Source organism: Dama dama, chromosome 5 (genome assembly GCF_033118175.1).
Source record: "Dama dama isolate Ldn47 chromosome 5, ASM3311817v1, whole genome shotgun sequence".
NCBI classification, from domain to species: domain Eukaryota; kingdom Metazoa; phylum Chordata; class Mammalia; order Artiodactyla; family Cervidae; genus Dama; species Dama dama.
The window spans coordinates 62,838,883-62,853,414 of NC_083685.1; the positions used below are offsets into that span (position 1 = coordinate 62,838,883).

The 14,532-nt window shown below is 34.3% G+C and overlaps 1 protein-coding gene across 2 annotated transcripts in view; it reads right to left on the reverse strand.

The window, feature by feature from the left end:
- Nucleotides 1-14,532, reverse strand: part of LRBA (LPS responsive beige-like anchor protein) — a 725,050-nt gene that overhangs the window by 440,727 nt on the left and 269,791 nt on the right. For both annotated transcript variants that reach the window (XM_061142480.1, XM_061142479.1), the window contains exon 36: nt 12,522-12,630. In XM_061142480.1, the coding sequence (XP_060998463.1) occupies nt 12,522-12,630 (109 nt within the window). The remainder of the gene's footprint in view (nt 1-12,521; nt 12,631-14,532) is intronic.

The following is a 14,532-nucleotide window of genomic DNA, read 5'->3' on the forward strand; positions in this document are numbered from 1 at the left end:
TTCCAAGGAACTTACATATGAAAAAAGAAGCTAGAAAACTACTGAGAACAAGTCAAGACAAGAGACAGCAGGCAACAGCCTTACATATTGAGATTAGGCTTACTAAAATAAAAACAAAGAGAGGTAAATATTAGTTTTGATTACACTGAAGTCATTGGTAATTCCAAGAAGTTTCAGAAGTGATGGTAGAAGCCTGAACGCCATGAAGCTAAGATGCCACAAGGAAATTCAGAGGAAAGAGAATGTATGTTGAAAACTAATGTAAACACTGACTACTGGGATGAAAGAAAACTAGGAGGTGGAAGAGGGAGGAGAAGGTTCTGAATCTGCTTTTAGTTTATTTAAAGGTGGATTATATTATAACATTCCTGTGCTTTCCCAAGAGAAAAGGAAGAATGATTATGAGAAAAGATAAATGAGATAAGCAAAATCTTGATAAGCAGGAATGAGGAAGGGCTCCAAAAAACAGCCAGGTTTGTCACTGAAAAATGTGGGTCTCTGGGATCCCTGGAGATCCAGTGGTCAAGAATCTGCCTGCCAACACAGGGACATGGGTTCCATCCGGGGTCCAGGAAGAATTCGCAGGCCGCAAGGCAACCGAGCCTGTGCGCCGCAACTAGTGACGCCCGCATGCCTTCCAGCCTGTGCTCTGCAACAAGGGCGGCCACCGCGAGAAGCACTGCAGTGAGAGAGGGTCGCTCACTGCAACTAGGGAAGGCTGGTTCAGCAAGAGACCTAAAGCCACCAGAAACAAACAAACAAACACAGAATCTATAAAACACTGGGCCTTTCTGGTGGGATCACAAAGAGTCGGAAACCACTAAGTAACTAACACTTCCACTGTCACTGGTGGGAGGGAATTAACACAAAGAAGATATTGATTAGCTTGGTGATGGACAGATTCATTCCACTCTAATACAATCTACTTTTGCAAGAAATATGAGTTCAGGGATTCCGCTGACAATACGGTTAGAGTAGGGCATTTGGTTTTGAGGACAGGGATTCATTTGAATGAATGAAATAATTTATTTGCAGTATGGGTATTAAGCCTTCCAGAGAAGGCTTGTGCTTTTGGTGTCATTTCTAAGAACCCATTTCCACATACAAAGTCATGAAGATTTACCACTATATTATCTTCTAAGAGTTTGTGGTTTTGCTCTTACATTTAGATCTTTGATACATTTTGAGTTAATCTGCATGAGATAAAGATCAACTTTATTCTTTTGCATGTAGATATCCAGCTGTCTTTGCACAATTTGTTGAAGAGACTATTCTTTCCTCATTGAATTTCTTGTTACGCTTGTCAAAACTCAACTGGCCTATAGGTACAAATTTATTTTAGATTCTAAATTCTATTCTTCTGTTATACATGTCTATTTTAGTGCCACTACCATTATTATTCTATGTGAATAACTGCAATTCCATGTGAATTTCAGAAAAAAAGGATAATTTTTAAATCGCTGTCTACTTTTGGAAGCAATTTTTCATGCTCAAAGTAAAACTTTGCAAACTTATAAGTGAGACTTTAGCATTTGGTCTAATATATGGTGCTGAAAACAAGGAACAATCAAAGATAATCATCAGTTAAAACAAAAACATTTGCACTATTACCACTCCTCTTTTTGAAGCCATATCAATTCATTATGCCAGCAAATTGTACATAAGAATATAAATGAGTAGCATTATATATATACTACACACACATGTACAAAAAATGCTATGAATGACACTACTAGCATACCAGGTATAAAGAACTTTAATAGCTCTATCACTAACATTTGCACTTTTCCATTACTGACAAGTGAGATTCTCTTTCCAGTCTCCATCTTTCCCCCACTTAGCAGACTCTTCATGTTCTCAAAATTTTTATTTTTACATAAAATAAAACCTGAACAATTGAACTCTGTACAATTTTCACATTTAATTTTCATAGAGCTAATCATGTCCTACTGAACATCTAGCAAAACAGCTTAGTTTATATTCCCAAGGGGAACTTTACTATGATCAGAGTGTCAGGCATTTTAGGCTGGTATTTTTAAAACGTACAAAAAGCCTGTAAATGTAAGTTTAATATCAAATTAGGCCAATTAGAAATCCTCAATAAATTTCAAAGTTAGAAATTCTACATATCATAACTATCTGCTCATAATGTAATAGAATAAAAATTTTAAAATGTGAACAAAAAATAAAGGACAAATCCTTTGAATACTAAGTAACTACCAGATCGAAAAGAATACCAATTAAGAAACTAGGAAAAATGAGTATGTCATGTAATAAACAATAGGATGAGGCCACTGCTGTCCTCAGAATAATACTAACATTCTGACTTGTTCTCATTACTTTAAAAGGAATAAAACTGTGCTTTCAATAAACAAGAAAAAAAGGAATATAAGGGAAGGGAAAAAAAGTTACCCAAGATGCAATTGAATTAGAAAGCAATTTAACTCAACCAATCAATAAGTCTAAGACTTGGCTCTTTGGAAAACAAACCAAAAAAGAACTATTATACAGACTGTTCATGACAATAGTATGTAACAAAAGGAAAACCAACATCACTTATAAATACTGAATAATTATAACAATCCTTAAAAAGTCAGACTTATGTTTTTTAAAAATCCTCAACCTGGTAGGATTTATTGATGTAAGAAAATCTGTGAAAGTTATTAATATACAACATAATTTCTATAGATTTTGTAATAAAAATATATAATAATCTTAAAGGCAATGACAAAAGCAAAATAGAAAAATCAGTAGTCATCTACAGAAAAATATAACAACAAAATGCAGAGTAGAAAATTATAAACTGTAGCACTTCTCATAATACTACAAGAATGGAAATAACATAAAAGTCTAATAAAGGAAGTCTGGCACTCCAATAATAATTATATTATTAGAAACATACAAAAACACAATGGATTACTATATAAAACAACAAAAAATGAGGACACTCAATATATACTGACCATTGACCATACACACACATGCACACATTGCAGGCACATTCTTGATCATCTGAGCCACAAGGGAAGCCCCCCACACATACGCACACTAAGGTGCAAACTACGTATACTATACATTTATCTATGAAAAATGACACGACATATTTGTAGTTTCTCCTTTAAAAGCATCCTATTGATTCTCATTTGGTAAGTGGGTACTTTCAGTGAATGAATATATGTGCATTTTTAAATGACAGTAGGACACATGGGACCTCTGTACTACTTTTGCCACTTCTTTTAATTCTATAATTATTTCGAGTTAAAGTTAAGAGAAAAACAATAGAGATAAATCATAAATTATGAACAATGAATGTCTTTTTATTTACATTTTCCTTAATATTCTAAACTTTCTATAATAAACATGTATGTATCATTTCCATAATGAAGAAAATAGACATTTATTATGACAAGAGGAAAGCAAATAATCATCAATCACAAAAATACAAGTATCAAAGAGGTAAACTGGATAATTCATAATAACCCTAAAATTCATAGTTTCAGACCTCTAATATTATATTTCTTAATTTCCTTCACAGTCCTTCAGAACTGTCAAACATATGTTGAATGATATATTTTCTCTACAGCAAAAAATAGTTCATTATATCATGACAGAGGATACGAGACAGAGACTACACTGAGTGGTTATTAGGAGATCTGAGTTCTTCAAAATTATCAATTTTTGAGCTATGTGACCAAGGCCAATTCACATTCTCTCAATCTATCTTGCATACTTTCACAGATCTATTGTGGTGCTAAAATGAGAAAACATGTGTTAAACCACTTAGCAAATCATGTTAGAGGCATCACAGAGCAGAGAGACCTCTAACTGGATATCAGACCACTTGGGCTCAAACCCTGGCTTCACTGCATATTAGCTACAGGACCTAAAACAAATCATTTAACCTTCCCATCACTTATAAAGCCAAGAGAGTGATCGTAACAATATTTAGCTCAAAGGATGGATATAAAGGGCTTTTTTATACTTGTTAAGAGTTTAGATAAGTTAAGTGGTATCATAGAATGGTTTACAATTATTTAAAAAAATGCGAAAGTACTTAAACTGGCAAAAACAAAAGTTCACTATTTTATTAAAAAATATTTTGTTTCCTAATATGAAAAAATATTTGAATCCTTCAGCTAAAAAAAAAATACATATTGACAGAAAACAACACAATTCTATAAAGCAATTATCCTTCAATTAAAAAATAAATTAATTAAAAAATACATAGATTGCTACATTAAAAATTAATCAAGTGATTTTAATGCTCTTTATTTCATAAAAGACATTTTATTACTCCAACTAAGCTAGTCTGCCATTCTATTGAAGCTAACAAGAATTGTGTTCTACTGTATAATAGATAAAACTCAAAGCAACATCAGTTAAAAGGCCATTAAGAAACGCTTACTGAAGTGAAGTTTAACCTATACAGATTTAAGCTATTAAATAATAAAAATTAAGCTGTTAAATGATAATCTTGATCACATGTTTTACAGATATATAACATTAGTTTCAACAAGCTAAAATTTGATAGACAATTAAATAAAAATATGGTCATGAATTGTGTACACCCAGACATATACTATAGTTACAAAACAGGGTACAATGGTTTACACAACATAATTTTCTTTTAATTTTTTTAATTAATTTTTTAAAATTTTAAAACATTCTGTTTACAGCTGTAAGATTATAAAGTAAAGATGTACACCTAATCAATGAAGTCATGACATTCATGGAACTTCCACATAATTCAAAAGCTGAAGATGTCAAGGATATCCCATTCCAACGATAATCATGCAATGAACTAAAAAGATGTGCATTTCAGATCTACAGTGTCATCAATTCCCTGATAATAAATGAAACAAGTCAGCTATTTTATAACCATAAATGGTAATATTAAATACATGACATCTCTTTTTTTGCAGGAGGAAGTAACTAGTAGTAGATAAAGTTCAAAAATATTATTAAAGATGTACAGCATGAATTCAAGGCTGAATATAGATAAGCTTTAGAATATAAGCTGTCCAAAAAAATATATGCTTCATCTTCTAGAGTATTACTTAAGATTTAAGAGCAATACAGTTAGAAATATGTTAAATATGAATATGCCTTAATCAATTGGGGTTTTGTGGTATAAACACAGAGAATTCTCTTCTTTGAACATAAAAGACTAGAAAATACTAAAAATATGTTTGCTGTCTTAAAACTGATTCTCATAGGAACCGGTAGAACAAACATGTTTTTTCCACTAATAACGTACATAACAATAAAATCAATTTGGAAGTACTTGTTTTTATTTAGATATTTTTATTATAATGCTTTAGAATATTTCTATAAATAGTATAAATCTCATAGCAAGATGATAAAAGATTAAGAAAAACTTCACTAGAAAAATTTTGCTACTTTAAGCCTAGAATAAAGCTGTTGTCTGTGCCAGGATTAAAAATCATTCATACATTCTATTGAAATCTAATAAAATGTGAAACAAATACATAGGTTAGTGATTAACACAAAAACTGCCCAGATCTGGATTCCAGTTGTAATTCTGGGTTATTCCTTCTTTATGCTGTTATATCATTTATAAAATTAGAGATCATAACAACATCACCTCAGAGGTTTATCGTATGGATTAAATTAGTTAAAATTTACAAAGCACTTACAAAGCATCATGTTCCTGACACAACATAAGAACTCACAAAATACGGCGTAAAGTTACCACCATTATCCCTCATCTAAATTGCAAATGTATTTAGCGTTTGGGTGAAATCAACTCAGTTTCTTGTATTACACAGTATATTAGAAGTATTTTTTTCTCTTTCAACTTCACATGTTTTCTTCTTCCTCATTCTCTCATCTTCAAACAAATATAAAGACACATACCACCACCATGACCACTAAAACTTCAAATAAAAATAATGAACTGCAACTTCAACCCAGAGTTACAAAGGAATTTCTCTATAACCAAGAAAGGACAATAAGGAAGATGTTCCAGATTAGGATGGTAGGCTGAAATGGCAATTTAAAAAATGTTTTTCCTCCTTCAAATCCTAAAAAATTATCAAAAGCAAAACTATTGGGTGAAAAAAAACTAACAAAAATAACCAGTAACAAATGAAACATAATGTAAACCACCAAATATTTAAAAATTGGTGGCCACTGGAAAATTAAACATACTGAAATTAGAACTAAGCCTGCAGTAAGCTCAGTTCTTAATTAGCCATGTCCTCATGAGTCCAAAATAATACTGGTAAACTGACAACATTTTAAGAATTTTTCTTAATGCCTTCATATACGAAGAAACATAAATTGAGTAGGTATCATTACCTCTTGCTTCTTCTAACTGAAGATGCTAGAAAAAGCCTACGGTGTAAAAATAGGTGAAACAAGTAAGTGAAAATACAGTCTGACTTCCCAGGGCAGAAGCAGACTCGAGTACTCTCTGAAATGACGGATAATGATTCAAAGCCGAAGCACATTTCTCCCTGACAAGACTTCTCCATGTTTCTAAAATTAATTAACAAAATCTTATAAGAAAAAGTAAAACTTAGATGAGCTAAGGAGGCTTCCTCACCTCTATCAATGATCTTTCTCCCTCTCTTCGTGATAGGCAAATAAAACTAGTCAAAAATCAAATTTCAAAAATCAAACTATAGCACAGGTAGGGAAAAAAAATAGCTTTACAGACAGAGAGGAGAAAGAAAGAAGTCACTAAGACAATCTATCTAAGCCAAACAGTAGCTGCATAAATACTAAATAAACAGTAGTAAACATAAATCACCAATCAATGGATAAATAAAAAAGAAATAAAATATTTAAGAAAAACTAGAAGATTCTATACAAAAGATAAAGAGCCCTAGAAGAATATATAACAAAAAATGAAAGGAAATTTCTCATGATTTTTTTTCTAGAAAACATAAAAATGTAACTAAGAAAAAAGATAAAAGTAAAAATGAAGTAAGTGGTAAAAGGTAAAGAGAGAGGCTGGAGGTTTAAATAAACGAAATGAAGAACAAAATAATCATTAAAAACAAAAAGACAAAATAAAATATTAAAAACATCCTCATGGCAAGAGATCAAAGGAAGTAAAGCAATTAAGAAATAACTAACAGATACGAAAGACAGTCATATCTAACACAGACTGTGTCACTAAGAAAAGGAAAATAAAAGGCAAAAGATATTTCAAATTTTAATTCACCGAAATTTCTAAGAACTAAATGAAAACTCTGAATTTGCAGATTATAACAAAAGACTATGTTCCAGGAACTTTTTGATAAATAAGGCTCAATACTGAGTCATAATCTTGTTAAGAAATGAACTCCCTGGAGAAATTAAAAAAATCAGAAACAGAAAACAAGCAAATCATCAATGGGACAAATATCAGACTATCCTCAAACTTCTCTGAAAGCAACATTCAAATCCAAAGACAATGAAGCAAAGTGTATAAAGTTTGCCAAGAATATTCAATCCATCAGGATGTCATTCAGATATAAGGACAGCTGGCAAACATTCTTAAACATGAAAGAATTTTAAGTTTACAGCACGCATGAACCTTTGTTGGAGGGAGAGGAGGCGATAAAACCCAGCAATTAAGACTTGAGTCAAAAGAAAGAACCTGAGGGAAATTAAGAAATTATGATTAATAAAAGAGGGGGTAGAGTAGTGCATTCACTTAAATATACTATAAATACTAAAGTACTATCAGAATTGTGGTTATGATACATGAGTGTTACATATGTAGACTATTAAAAATAGAATATAACTTCAAAAATTAAAAGTTGATAAAAAATGAAGCATGAGAGGACTCAGGTCCTCAGCTTTCATAGCAGATTGTGAACTGAAATATGCAATTTGTAGCAAGTTATAAATGAAACTCTTATTTTTTAAAAAAATGCCATCAACTTGTTCATCCTTTTATAATTTATTAATATCCTGTTAATTGAGAAAATGATTCTTTTGGTAAAGAAACTTTTCCTTCTGTTTTTCCATTGTTTTAATTTTGTTACATTTACATGAAATGCTGTAATAAACAGCCTTATATATCTACGCTTACATACTATTACTTTTTTTCTTACAAATATATTTATAGAATAGGGTTACTGGGTAAATGGGTGTGTGTGTGTACGTGCACCCATACAATTATTACTAAAAAACATATGACCATATTGCCCTACCATAATACTAAAAATGTACATTTCCACTGCAAAAATCAAAGAATCCCATCGCCCATCTCATCAACCCTATCTTCTTCATCATTACTAACTATGACTCTTACTTTCTCTTAGTCTAGAGAAGTGATGTCATGATTAATCTCATTTACATTTCCTTGAATGTTTTTGTAAACATACAATGATCTGATTATCATTTTATATGTTACTGGTAACTTACATTCTTCTGTGAAAACCCTATTCATATCCTCTGAACATGTGCCTATTGGGTCGACTTTTCATTTATCACTTCATGAGAATTATTAAGACATTAGGGCTTCCTAGGTGGCTCAGTGGTAAAGATCTACCTGCCGATGCAGGAGACGTGGATTCAATCCCTGGGTTGAGAAGATTCCCTGGAGAAGGAAATGGCAACCCAGTCCAATATCCTTGCCTAGGAAATCTCAAGAGGAGCCTGGCAGACTACAGTCTCCAAGGGATACTAAAACGGTTGGATACAACTCAGAAACTAAACAACAACAACAATTAAGATAGTAAACGTTGATTTATCGGTCTTTCCATGTTCCATCACGTCCTCCCACATGACTGATTGCATGTTTCCTCAGCTTAACATTAAATGTAGTAATAAACATTTTTTCTATTCTATTCTTTCTAAACATTCTATTCTTTCTAAAGTGACCTGTCTTGGTTACAGAATTCTTGCATTTGCTTCAGTTCCACTTTTGCAGTTTTCCAAATATTTTTCTAAAATATTAACTAGGTCATCTTTCATCTTATATATCTTTACTCCATTTGGAAAAATTTTTGTATTTTTTTTATAGTATTGTTTTAATTAGTGTTGTTTATCTGGGAAGTCAAGTATATCCTCAACATTCTTATTTCATAAATCTCAATGATATATTCATGCATTTCTTTTTTCCATATTAACTGGATATTTACATATCCAAATATAATATGGGTAAGTTTTTGATGTTTAGATATCTTTTAAGGGATATTTAAATTTTAAATACTCTGTTATTCTAATGGAATGATATGCTAATGTTACTTTACTGAATTTACATATTAATTTGAAAAAAATTTTGTGGCAATAATCTCGTGGATTATAAAAAACATGAAAATATTTGGGGAAATATGAATGTCTATATTTAAATAATAGCATTGTAACAGTTAATTTTCTGATTTGATAAGTGTACCAGATGACAATGAAGGATGTGCATAGGAAATTCTCACTGAAGTAATTACAAGTAAAAGTTTATTATGACTTCAACTTATTCTCAAATTCAGAAAAGAAAAAGAGGACAGAAGCAACTGTGGTGAAATTTTAAAAATTGCAGAATTTAGAATGGTGAAGAGTAGTTCTTATACTACTCATCTCCCTCCTGTAAATCTCAAATTATTTCAAAATAAAAGAAGGATTCTACATCTCTGTCACTGTATGTCTCTCACCCACACACAGAGAAAGGTTTACTACCCAGTGTGGAGTGACTCTCCAGTAGCTTATATTTAGTATTTTATCAACGAGATTTTATATTTTTGTTACAAATAACTGTTTATTTTTTAGAGAATTCAACCCAACATAGTATTTTTAATGGTATACAGACTATATTTCTGTTTTCCATTCTTAACTGGCTACTGCTTGCTGGTCAAAAGATAATCTATTAATTTTTTGCATATTTATCTTGTATCCAATAAAATTAATGAAGTCCCACTTAATTCTGGTAGAAAAATGTTCAAGAAATCCTTAGATTTTCCTAGATCATAGCATTAGTGACCTGAAAGTGCTATTTCTTTCTTATCTAACATTCATATTAACAGTATCTTGCACTTGCAAGAATATCAAAAAATTTTTGTTAAATATTATTAACAGAAGGTATCAATCACTCTTTTTTTGCCTGATTTTAATAGAAATAGCTTTAAACATTTCAAATGATGTTTAGTAAATGGCAGTAAACAAAACTATCCCAAAGAAAAAGAAAAGCAAGAAGGCAAAGTGGTTATTGGAGGAGGCTTTACAAATAGCTGAAGAAAGAAGAAAAGTGAAAAGCAAGGGAGAAAGGGAAAGGCACATCCAACTAAATGCAGAGTTTCAAAGAATAGCACGGAGCTACAAGAAGGCTTTCTTCAATGAACAATGTATAAAACCAGAAGGAAACAACAGAAGGGGAAAACCAGAGCTCTCTTCAGGAAATTGGAAATATCAAGGGAACATTTTGCTCAAAGATGGGCACAATACAGGACAGAAATGGTAGTGACCTAGAAGACACTGAAGAGATCAAGAAAAAATGGAAAGAACTGTACAAAAAAGATTTTAATGAACCAGATTACGCGTGGTCAGTCACCCAGACATTCTGGAGTGAGAAGGCAAGTGAGCCTTAGGAAGCACTGTTGTTAATAAAGCTAATGGATGCAATGGCGTTCCAGTAGAGCTTTTCAAAACCCTAAAGGATGATGCCATCAAGGGGTTACATTAAATATGGCAGCAAATATGGAGGACCCAGCAGTGGCCTCAAGAGTGGAAAAGGTCAATCCTCATTCCAATTCCCAAGAAGGGTAGTACTAAAGAATGTTCTAACCACTGGACAACTGTGCTCATCTCCCATGCTAGTAAGGTCATGCTTAAAATCTTGAAGGCTAGGCTTCAGCATTATGGGAACCAAGCACTTCCAGATGTCTAAGCTAGGTTTAGAAAAGGAAGAGGAACTAGAGATCAAATTGCCAACAGTCGCTCAATCATAGAGAAAGCAAGGGAATTCCAGAAAAACATCTACCTCTGTTTCATTGACTACACTAAAGTCTTTGACTGTGTGGATCATAACAAACTGTAGACAGCTCTTAAAGAGATGGGAATACCAGACCACCTTATCTGTCTCCTAAGAAACCCGTATGTGGCTCAAGAAGCAACAGTGAGAACTCTGTATGGAACAACTGATTGGATCAAGATTGACAAAGGAGTAAGACAGGGCTGTCTGCTCTCATCCTGTTTGTTTACCCCAAATGCTGAGCATATCCTGAGAAATGCCAGGCTGGGTGAGTTACAAGCTGGCATTAAGATAGGCGGGAGCAATATTAACAACTTCAGATATGCAGATGATACGACGCTAATGACAGAAAGCAAAGAGGAATGAAAGAGACTCTTGATCAGGGTGAAGGAGGAGAGTGAAAAAGCTGGCTTAAAAATAAATATTAAAAAACTAAGATCATGGCATCTGGCCCCATCACTTCATGGCAAATAGAAGGGGAAAAGGTGGAAGCAGTAACAGATTTCCTCTTCCTGGGCTCTAAAATCACTGCAGATGGTGGATGCAGCCATGAAATCAGAAGACAATTGATCTTGGCAGGAAAGCTATGATAAACCTAGACAGTGTGTTGAAAAGCAGAGACATTACTCTGCCCAAAAAGATCCATATAGTCAAGGCTATGGTATTCCCACTGGTCATGTACAGTTGTGAGAGCTGGACCATAAAGAAGGCAGAATGCCAAAGAACAGATGTTTTAGAACTGTGGTGCTGGAGAAGACTCCTGAAACTCCCTTGGACATCAAGGAGATCAAACTAGTCAATCTGAAGGGAAATCAACCCTCAGTACTCATTAGAAAGACTGAAGCTAAAGCTCCAGCATTTTGGTCACCTGATGCGAACAGCCAACCCACTGGAAAAGACCCTGATGATGGCAAAGACTGAGGGCAGAAGGAGAAGAGGGTGTCAGAGGATGATATGGCTGGATGGCATCATGGACACAATGGACATCAACTGTTCTTAACATGTTAGAAAGAACCCCAGATGCTGCTTTTTTTTTTTCTCCCAATTCTTAGCAAATGTTCCTGTCAAATTTTCTAGTTCACCTCAGGTGTGAATTTTTGTAATTTATATAGCTACAACACCATTAATTTTCTCTATGATTTCATGCTTGTTCCACAAAATCAGGAGCAAGTGCCGAGACAAGCACTGTTCCCAGGACGGCTCTGTCACTTGATCCCCCTGTAAGAAGTCAGGAAGAAAGCTGTATGCGCCTTCATCTCCTCTGCAACAACCTCAGGGGTAAAGAAACTTCATGCCTCTATTCAGCTTCTCTCTAGAAACCTGAAAGATTTCATCTAACACACGGGTTTTCATTTCCAGTAAACCAGCTCTACTTTGCATACAGAAGAGCAAGAGTCTTTCACTAATCTACTTTACTGGCCAACACTACAGAGTCTTGCACTATCTTTCCAGAATCCACCATGATACCCTCACAAATAAATTTTTAATTTTTTGATGACACATGATTGTTAAGACCATGCTGCAATGTTACCTCCACAGTTTCCTATGATTAACGTTTTAAAAAGGTAACTTCCTCAGATCACTCACAGGTATAACCTACCTCAAATTCCGCGTGTCTGTGAATATCCTCTGCTCGCTGCCTGCTCAGGATAAATTCAGCTTCATTTGCTACTCTTACTAGATGATCCTTCATTGTTTGGCTAAGCAACCTATGAAGAGATGAACATTGACACATAAATAAATGCATCCTCATGACATATGATTTTCCATTGCTCAAAGGTGGTGTATTTTGTTATTTGGGAGAGGGAAGAACTTGTACTGTCCTTTTCTGGCATCATAACAAATGAAGGACTATTATTTCACACTAAATAAATGAAAAATATAACAGCAAAGAGTGATCTTCTGGTAACAGCAGATTAGCTTTTATCAAACTAACTATCCAACAAAAGCAACTGAAAATGCTAGATTAAATTTATGTTTTAATCTTTTAAGGTACTGGAGAGCTTCCAAGGTAGCCAAGTTTTAAGGAGCCAGGATCCCAGAGAAGATGTTCAGCATGACTTTTCCTGTTGACACATTTGCTACTCACATGCGGGAAGAGAGAAGCTAAATATAGCTGTTATAAGTTTTAAAGCACTAGGGAAATAAAAATTGAATTTTATCACCTTTCAAGGTGGAGGGATCCTAGTGGTTTACCCGGGCTTACAGAAGGAGAACTACTCTGTAGGAAACAGATAATAGACCAGTTCCCCAAAACATTAAAACAGACCGTCGAACATCATGGTTATGTGCGTGTAGATTAACTGGCAGTGAAAAAACCACAGAAAATTTTCAGACTCTTATAGAATGAGAAGGAAAAAAAAAAACAAAAAGAAAGATGTAATACACTCATGGTAGGTCACAGACTCATATTAGAAGTGGACTACTCATGTAGTAGACACTGAGTTTTCAGAAGGCCTAGAAGGGCTCCTAGCTAAAAGGAGGCAAATTATAAATAGGGCAAACTCTAACAGAGATTTTAAAAATTCCAGCTTTGAATCAGCTCAGTCTCAATATATGTGCGTTAGTCACTCAGTCAAGTCCAACTCTTTGTGAAGCCATTGCTCTGTCCTTGAGATTCTCCGGGCAAGTACACTGGAGTGGGTTGCTGTTTCCTTCTCCAGAGATCTTCCTGACCCAGGGATTGAAGACAGGTCTCCGGCATTGCAGGTCAACTATTTACCATTTGAGCTCCTTGGGAAGCCCTAGTCTTAATATAATCAGCACCTGACCTAACTACTGGGCTTCCCGGGTGGCTCAGTGGTAAAGAATACACCTGCCAACACAAGGAAACACAGAAGATGCAGCTTTAGTCCCCAGGTCAGGAATATCCCCTGGAGGAGGAACTGGCAAAGCACTCCAGTATTCTGGCCTGAGACATTCCAAGGAAAGAGGAGCCTACTGGAAAGAGTCATATATGACTGAGGACGTGCAATCTAACAACTAATCAAAAATCAAAAGGAAATCCTCCCAGAGGAAGATGTAATCATCTAAGGACTGTTAAATACAATCTCCTGCAATATTAAACACAATTTCCAACATTCAATCACCAATAATAGAGTGTTGAAATATACACACTACTATAGGTAAAATAAAAACTAGCAATGACTACTGTATAGCACAGGGAACTCCACTCAATACTCTCTAATGACCTATATGAGAAAAGAATTTAAAGAGTGAATAAATGTGTATGTATCAGCGAATCACTTTGCTTTACAAAAGAAATTAACATAACATTGTAAATCAACAGTTCAGTTCAGTCACTCAGACAAGTCGACTTTTTGCGATCCCATGAACCACAGCACACCAGGCCTCCCTGTCCATCACCAACTCCCGGAGTTTACTCAAACCCATGTCCATTCAGTCAGTGATGCCATCTAGCCACCTCATCCTCTGTCATCCCCTTCTCCTCCTGCCCTCATTCTTTCCCAGCATCAGGATCTTTTCAAATGAGTCAGCTCTTTGCATCAGGTGGCCAAAGTACTGGAATTTCAGCTTCAGCATCAGCCTGTCCAATGAGCACCCAAGACTGATCTCCTTTAGGATGGACTGGTTGGATCTCCTTGTAGTCC